The sequence below is a fragment of the Psammomys obesus genome, unplaced genomic scaffold, assembly GCF_907164565.1.
Source record: "Psammomys obesus unplaced genomic scaffold, mPsaObe1.curated_primary_1811, whole genome shotgun sequence".
In the NCBI taxonomy this organism is placed as follows: Eukaryota; Metazoa; Chordata; class Mammalia; order Rodentia; family Muridae; genus Psammomys; species Psammomys obesus.
In genome coordinates, this window is record NW_026594377.1 from 147,760 (window position 1) to 155,738 (window position 7,979).

General features: G+C 54.3%; 1 protein-coding gene and 1 long non-coding RNA gene across 2 annotated transcripts; one reads left to right on the forward strand and one right to left on the reverse strand.

The window, feature by feature from the left end:
* Window positions 1-412: 412 nt before the first annotated feature.
* Window positions 413-3,652, reverse strand: LOC129685285 (uncharacterized). Its single transcript, XR_008721465.1, has 4 exons — window positions 3,499-3,652; window positions 2,694-2,766; window positions 2,391-2,533; window positions 413-639 (listed from the first exon to the last, which is right to left on the reverse strand). It is a non-coding gene; the product is annotated as an uncharacterized LOC129685285 (long non-coding RNA).
* On the forward strand, window positions 3,627-7,386 carry Pgls (6-phosphogluconolactonase). The gene is made up of 5 exons (XM_055618744.1): window positions 3,627-3,973; window positions 5,445-5,552; window positions 6,003-6,104; window positions 6,402-6,542; window positions 7,171-7,386. Exons 1-5 carry the CDS (start codon window positions 3,638-3,640, stop codon window positions 7,303-7,305), a joined length of 822 nt encoding a protein of 273 aa, XP_055474719.1. The 5' UTR covers window positions 3,627-3,637; the 3' UTR covers window positions 7,306-7,386.
* The last annotated feature ends 593 nt before the right edge of the window (window positions 7,387-7,979 follow it).

Consider the following 7,979-nt stretch of genomic DNA (forward strand, 5'->3'; position numbering starts at 1 on the left):
CACATTACAGCTGGAGAGCCTCAGGGAGGTTGCTGTGGTGTTCTCTTGGGCACCCCCTGGTGGCATCCTGGGTGTGTTTACCTGAGGCTTTAGTGCCAGTAGCCCAGACCCTGTTGCTTTAACACTCCAGGTCTCATCTTCTGGCTCCCATGGTCCCCACTGGGATCATTGGTAATTCATCTCAGTCACCAAACCAGGCCTCTGCTCTCCTTTATTTGCATGGGCCCAGCCCCATGAAGGGTGTGGACCAGGCAGCTTCCACTGGCTGCCCTGAGGCATCCACACACAAATGTCATTATGCTGTTGGTTTTAAGAAATAAATTTGCCAAGCTATGACACCTGCCAGAGTGCAGCTCTGGTCTGACTTGAGGGCCAGGCCCTTTCTGTAGTTCACACCTGAGCAGACTGCAGCAGGCCCCATAGCATCTGTTCTAGTGAGGGCTCCTATTATGATGATGAAACACCATAACCAAAGCAACTTGGGGAGAAAGGGGTTTATTTGATTTCCATATCCTGAATCACAATCCATTTAGGGAAACCAAAGCAGGAACTCAAACGGCAGGAGCTGATGCAGAGGCCATGGAGGGGTGTTGCTTACTGGCTTGCTTAGTCTTTCTTATAGAATCCAGGACCACCAGCCTAGGGATGGAATCACCCATAGTATGCTTGGGTCATATGCTTCAATCATCAGTCAAGGAAATGCACCACAGGCTTGCCCACAGGCCAATCTGGGGAATTTTCTCAGTTGAGGTTCTATTATTCTGAACAATGATGGCACTTGCAGGAAGTTGATGTAAAAGCTAGCCAGCACTAGCTGGGCATGGTGGGTCACACCTTAATCCCACCTCCCTTAGGCAAAGGTAGGAGGATCTCTGTGAGTTCAAGGCCAGCCTTGTCTATAGAGTGAGTTCCAGGACAGCCAGAACCGTGTCTCCAAAAAACAAACAAAAAGCAAATTAGAAAAGGGGGGGAGGGTTGCAGAAAGCTGGCTTAGCATAAGCCATTCGTGCTCTTCTAAAGGACTTGAGCTTTGCTAAAACCATCTGGGAATCCTACACTCTTCTCACCTCTGCTGGAATCTGGCATGTACATAGATGCATACACATACGCACACAAAACAAGCATAAACTAAAAAATCTAAACAATAAACTAGACATGTAGTTCCAGGGACAAAGCTTTGCAAGAACCACTTTCATGGGCTGAGGCATCTTAAAGGCCCCATTTCTACCTTCTCAACACCATTAGCAAAGCTTGGTGGTTATGTTATGTTATTTGGGGAAGTTACTCTGGCAGCAACAGGAATCTGACCTCCAGGCCAGTCAGTACAGACCAGGGGAGCTTCAGGCAGGGGTACCAAGCAGGCATTCAGCAGATCTCCCAATCCCTGAATTGGGCCTTGGTGCCCCAGGGCTGGGTGATGCATCTATCAGTAGGGGCCAGCAAGTGCTGAACAACAGCCTGGTTCTGTCAATGCGGCCAGCTAAAATGAGCCAGCCCTGGGATTGGCACAGTACCCATTGCACACCTGATCAAGTGGCAGTGGAGTTGACACCAGGCACAGCTAGTGAGAAGCAGGCCCAAGGGTGTGTTTGTTTTTTCGATGACACTGCTTGAACCAGTGTTTTAGAAGGGATAGCCAGCCAGGGCAGCACAGTGAGATGCTTTTTCAGAACAGAACAAGCAAAATAAAAAAGGATAGACAACTAGGAGCGAAGAAGGCTGTCATCAAAGCCCTTGGGAGATTGAGACATCAGGATGCTGAGTGTCAGGTCAACCTGGTCCCCACAGCAACATCCTACATCAAACAGCCAGAAGAAAACACCAACGCCAACAATTTTTGGGGTGTTTTTTGTTTGTTTTAAGACAGGGTTTCTCTGTGTAGCCTCGGCTGTTCTGGAACTCACTCTGTAGACCAAGCTGTCCTCCAACTCAGAGAGGTCCTCCCGCCCCTACTATCCCAGTTGTGGAATCAAAGGTATGTGTCACCACAGTCCAGGAATGCCAACAGTTTTTAATTGCTTCAGTTTTAAATTTAACTTTTATGAAGGGCACAGTCCTGTGAACCAATCCGTATGTTATTCACGCTGATAGGTTCTGGGGTTCACTGTCTCTTTTCTCCTTCCTTCTCCCCGTTTTCCTTTTGTATCTTCCAGGATAGAACTCTGGGGCTCATGCACACAAGGTGGTGCTCTATAGCTGAGCCACACCCCAGCTCCTCACTGATAGATTCTCGCCAGGGGCCCACCCCCGGGCCACACCCCCAAGCCCTCATGGGAGATTCTAGGTAGGTGCTCCACCCCTTCACTGGGACTGAGTGCTTGGATTTTGGAATTCCTCCCCTCCCTTCGGGCCTCACCCCCACCCCGGAGTTTAGCAGGATCACACAGTACCAGTCAGTCTTCTGGTCATTATGACTCAGTGGTTGAGAGCAGAGGTTTCAGCTTCCAGAGGAGAGTTAAGCTTTCCACCATCCACATGCGAATCACAACCGTCTAACTCAGTCCCTGGGGTATCCCACGACCTCTCCTGGGCTCTGTGAGCAACAGGCACGCAGGTGGTACAGAGATACACATGTGGTTGAAACAGTCATGCACTTAAAAAATAAATAAATAAATGAAGAATAAAGGGGGAAGTTAGGGAGGAGGAACCAGATGGGGGCTTATTTAGGTCTTCATGGTGAAAGCAGCTGTTACCTTCAAGGTTCACACTCAGGGAGTCCCAAAGGTTCCACATTGTCCTAAAATAGCAGGGGCAGCGAGGAAGCACCTGTTCAAGCACACAAGTAGGGGCAGTTTCATATCCAGAAGTGACAGGATGTTCAACAGTTGCACAGAGTTCTCTGCTGCGGACAGCTGTGAGCAGAGGACCTTACAAACCGCAGCATCCGCTAGGGTAACACAGAAAAGATGCGTGCAGTTGGGACAGTCGAATGTGGGGAGAGCCATGCAGGCACACAGATGTCACGGGTGTGTGAAACAGAGTCCCACTCCTTAGCCCATCAAACTTAGCTGGCCTCAAACTCACGGCCCAAGTACTACCATGAGTGTAAGCCAGCACGCCTGGTTTATTGACCTTTTGATGCTCAGGTTGGTGTGCTCTGTGCATCCGACCGCACCACGGACAACCGCTACACCCTCAGCAGTGCAGCTGCATCCGGGTCACCCTAGGCCTCCGACTGAGGAAGAACGCTGGCGAGCGTGAGGCCAGCCAGAGCTACATGACTCCGCCTCAAAACTAAACAACATAGGGGCTGGAGAGATGGGTCAGTGGATAAGAGCACTGTTTGCCCTTCCAGAGGTTCTGACTTCAATTCCCATCAACCACATGGTGCTCACAACCATCTATACTGGAATGTGATGTCCTCTTCTGTCATGCAGGTGTACATACAAATAGAATAACATAAAATAAATAAAAATAAATAAACAACATGAGAGAAATCAGCTTAGCAAGGCATACCCCGCTCGTGGAGGCAGCGTGGACTCCCTGCCCACCACTTACCCCGAAGCCCTGAGTACATTGGTATTTGGGGAACAACTCCACCAGCCCGCCAGACCCAGGTTAGCTTCATGCGCGCAACTACGCATGCGTCTACAGCCTCGGCGCAAAGCGCTTGGGCACACAGTATTCGCCGTTGCGCATGCGCACTGGCATCCACCGGGAGCGTCACTGCTTCCCCGCAGCCACCATGGCTGTATCTGCATCGGGTCAAATCTCAGTTTTCTCCAGCCCGCAGGAGCTGGGCGCGTCGCTGGCGCAGCTGGTGGCACAGCGGGCCGCGAGCTGCCTGGAAGGGAACCGTGGCCGCTTCGCGCTTGGCCTCTCGGGCGGCAGCCTGGTCTCCATACTGGCCCAAGAGCTGCCCGCCGCCGCCGCTCCCGCCGGGCCCGCGAGCTTCGCGCGCTGGACCCTCGGCTTCTGCGACGAGCGCCTCGTGCCGTTCGAGCACGGCGAGAGCACGTATGGCCTCTACCGGGTGAGCGCTGCGGGGGCGCCCGCCGCCCTGGCTATGGGAGCTGCCGCGGGCCACGCCTAGCCGGCTCAGCCGCCGAGGAAACGCGGGCTACGGGGGCCGCTGCGGGCCACGCCGAGCCGGCTCAGTCCTCCAAGGAAATGCCCGGGAGCTGTTTCGACGCCTGCGCGCGGGCTTCGGGCCGCCCTGGGTCTTGCTGAATGAGCAGTGACGTCCACCCAAGCCCGGCTGTGGGACCTCGATGGTCATGGTTGTTTGTGTATTCAGACTGCCTCTGGTGTCCAGGCTTTGTTGGGCCTCAGTTTCCGCATCTCTAATACGAGCCTTTGGGCACCGCTTCTGGGATCTGACGGCCACTAAACCCCCTATAGGGTCCAGTGAGCCCTGCTTCACTCAGGGAAACTGAGGCATGGAGGACTGAGCTTTGAGCACCCCTGGGTGTTTGTGAGTCTGCCACCACCCTCTAGGGGAAAGTGGTCCTGAGGCGGGGGCCACCACTCTCACGTCAAGGTGGGGAAACAGGCCAGCAGGTCCCTCAGTTTTGAAACTGCACCACTTTTAACGCGGTGCCTGCCCCAAGCACGTCATTTCACAGGGGGGTGTGGGTACTAGCACAAGGTTCAGTTGGTAGAGTGCTTGCCTAGAATGTAAAAGGTCCTAGGTTTCATTTCCAGTGTAATATATACCGGGGGTCATATAAACCTGCCATCCCAGCACTGGGGAAGTGCAAGCAGGAGGATCATGCCTTCAAGATTATCCCCAGTTACCCAAGTGAAGACCAGACAATTTTGATGCTGCCCACCCAAGAAAACTAAGGGCACACAGCTCTGACTGAGGGAAGCAGGGTTTTGCCACCAGGCGGCATCTGTTGACACTTTGATGTTAAGAGTCCACACACACAGGCAGACAGATGGGAGTGGATGCAGCAGCCAGTCCAGCTCTGCCTTCCTAGCACACACACCTTCCCTCAGTCTGTAGCCCTATGCTCCTCTGCTCTCCATTCAGGGCCGTCAGCACCCTGAGCCCTGGCTGTGAAAGCGTGACTACTCTCCCCATCTGCTCAGGGTGGCACCCTTGTGTTTTGACATTCACGTTTGCTCCAAGCTTCTTCCTGCCAGGTCCTCTAAGCTTGACTTAACCTGAGAGCTCGACATGGGGGACACAGGCTGGGTGGCTGCCCAGTTCTCTGAGTAGATCAGTCCTGGGGTTCAGTGAGGACCCTCTTTCTAGGGGCCTACTGCTGTACAGCCAGTTGCCAGCTGTGTGCTGGATGCAGCCAGGCTTAGTTCCTGAAAGAGGGTGCCCTGGGCAGACCTGGCTTCTGGAGGAGGGCACCTCCGAGGGGTTGGTCAGGCTGCAGAGCAGGCCCAGTGTGACTCAAGGTTCCTGGCTGTAGGTGAGTCCCTGTCTGGGCAGTGCTGTGCCCAGCATCCGGTCACTCAGTGTGTCACTGACTGCCCGTCCAATTCCACAGACGCACTTGCTCTCAAAGCTGCCCATCCCAGACAGCCAGGTCCTCACCATCAATCCTGCCCTGCCCGTGGAGGACGCCGCAGAGGACTATGCCAAGAAACTGAGGCAGGTGGGTCCTGGACCAGGTGGAAAAGCTAATAGAAGACTGCCACAGCAGTGACAGCTTAGGGACACAGGCCGTGGCTCTGGGGGTGCCCCACAGCAGGGGTGCTCATCCCACCCACTGAAAAGGAAACTAGCCTCCAGACTGGATCTGACTGGTATGGTAGTGTGTCCGACCCCAGCACGTGAGAGACTAAGGCAGGACACTTGTCCAGAGTTCAGGGCAGCCTGGGCTGGAGGGAAACACTCACTCTCAAAAAACCTTACAGACTTCACAGCACACCACAGCTGCCCTGAGCTGGAAAGCCACTGTAGTGTATAGAGGCTGCGATAGGAAACCCCATGCCGAGTGACACTCTTGGTGGAAGGTGGTTCAAGCAAAGCTAAAAACCTGGTTCTGTCACTCTGTGTCACCCTTGAACCAAGCACATGCTCTGACCGACTATCCTCCCATTAGGCCTTTCAAGGAGACGCCATCCCTGTGTTTGACCTGCTGATCCTGGGAGTGGGCCCTGATGGCCACACCTGTTCCCTCTTCCCTGGCCATCCCCTCCTACAGGTGAGCATGGGGACCTCCCAGCCCTGACCCACCTTGGCCTGTGTCAGCCTCCCTGGCCAGCCCTGCAGAGCGTCTCCTCCTGTGGGCATGGTGGTGCATGCCTGGCATACCAGCACTTGCTGTGAAGTTGAGCAGCTTGGCTGCAGAGTAAGGCCCTGTCTCAAAACCCAGTAGAGTAACAGGAAAGCCCGTTGGTACTGTAAGCTTGGCGCCTGGCGGGGTCAGGTTCCATGCCACTAACACAAACACAACAGAAGAGTAGAAATGACCTGTCCCCACCCGGCCTTCTTCCCCTAGGAGCAAGAGAAAATTGTGGCTCCCATCAGTGACTCTCCAAAGCCACCACTGAAGAGGGTGACCCTGACACTGCCAGTGCTGAACGCAGCCAGAAGTGTCATATTTGTGGCCACAGGGGAAGGCAAGGCAGCTGTGCTAAAGGTAACAGATGGCCTGGTCAGCCAGGGGTGGTCATGGGGCCCAGAGACAGAATGTGATTCCAGAATGTGAAAGGGAACTCAGGAGACTACAGGGCCTTAGGGTAGAGTCCCTGCACCCCTGTAAATGTTGGCTGTGGCCACCTGTGTCTGTAACCTTTGAAGGGACAGGATGTCAGGGGCTTCATGGCCACTCACCTAGCTCCAGGCCCGGTGTGGTCACTGTTTTAAGGGAATAAGGTGGCAGATGATAGACACACATACATTTAAAGGGGATAAAAAAGGTCTGGACTGGAGAGGTGGTTCACCAACTGGTGAGTACCCACTGCCCTTCCAGAGGACCTGAGTTCGCTTCACAGTCACCTGTAGCATCAGTCCCAGGGGATCCAGCACCCTCCCCCTGCCTTTGTAGGCACCAGGCAAACTCACCAAGCGCAGACATACATGCAGGAAAAACACCCACACAGATAAAATAGAAATAAACAAAGCAAAAAAGAAATTACAAAAGGTGGTGGGGGCAAAATGGGGAAAGGTGCTTGTCGCCAAGCCTGATGACCTGAGGTTAGTCCCCACACTACCTATTGTCCCCATGCTGGCTCAGGGTCTGAGGTGGGTCCCGGGTCTCCACACAGCGCATCCTGGAGGATGGGGATGGCATGCTGCCCGCCGCCATGGTGCAGCCGTGCACGGGTGCTCTCTGCTGGTTCCTGGATGAGGCGGCTGCGAGGCTGCTTTCTGTGCCCTTCGAGAAGCATTCCACGCTGTAGGGGCTGCTCAAGCTGTGTGTGGGCACTTCGGGCTGGGGCTGCAGGAGTAGACCATCTGGGGATTAAAGGGTGTTGCTGGAACTCTGGTCCCTGTGGTTCTTGGTGGCAGAGGCCCAGGTCGGGCTGATCCCGAGCGTGGTTGAGTGAGCACTCGGGGACCAAGAGGAGTGCGGAGCCCGAGTCCTGGCCCCACAGGGACAATAAGACTCTGCTGCAAGTCAGGTCACATTCTCAGCTCCAATGCTCAGAACCAGCTTATCTCTCGGTCCACAGTGGCTGCTTGTGTTTCAGCTGTGGTGACCACGGACCAGCTACTAGAGTGAAAGGGAGCATAATAGGGCTCACCTGGACCCTCAGCCAGATCCTTCAGGGCCTGTGAGGATGCACTGTCTCCGAACCAGGTGAAATAGCTTGAGTTTCTGATGATACCACAGGGTCACATAAGGATGTGAAAAGTATCTGGGGTGACTCATGGGATGTCCCTTAGACAATTTTTTCTCCTGCCTCCTCTTGCAGAGACTGGGATGTGGGCACAGTGGTTGGAGCTCAAGCACCTTGGAACATGAAATGGGTCAGTGCATCACTGGCCTACCTGTTGTCCTGTTCTCTACCAGTCCCAGGGATCTAGTTGGGAAGGCTGGTGGGCTTGGGCTAGTAGGAGTCTGACAGGGGCA

Coding starts and splice junctions, on each gene's coding strand:
- Pgls (XM_055618744.1), top strand. CDS start 3,638: ATGCGCACTGGCATCCACCGGGAGCGTCACTGCTTCCCCGCAGCCACC. Junction 6,105..6,401: donor CTGGCCATCCCCTCCTACAG/GTGAGCATGGGG, acceptor TTCTTCCCCTAG/GAGCAAGAGAAAATTGTGGC. Junction 6,543..7,170: donor GCAAGGCAGCTGTGCTAAAG/GTAACAGATGGC, acceptor GTCTCCACACAG/CGCATCCTGGAGGATGGGGA.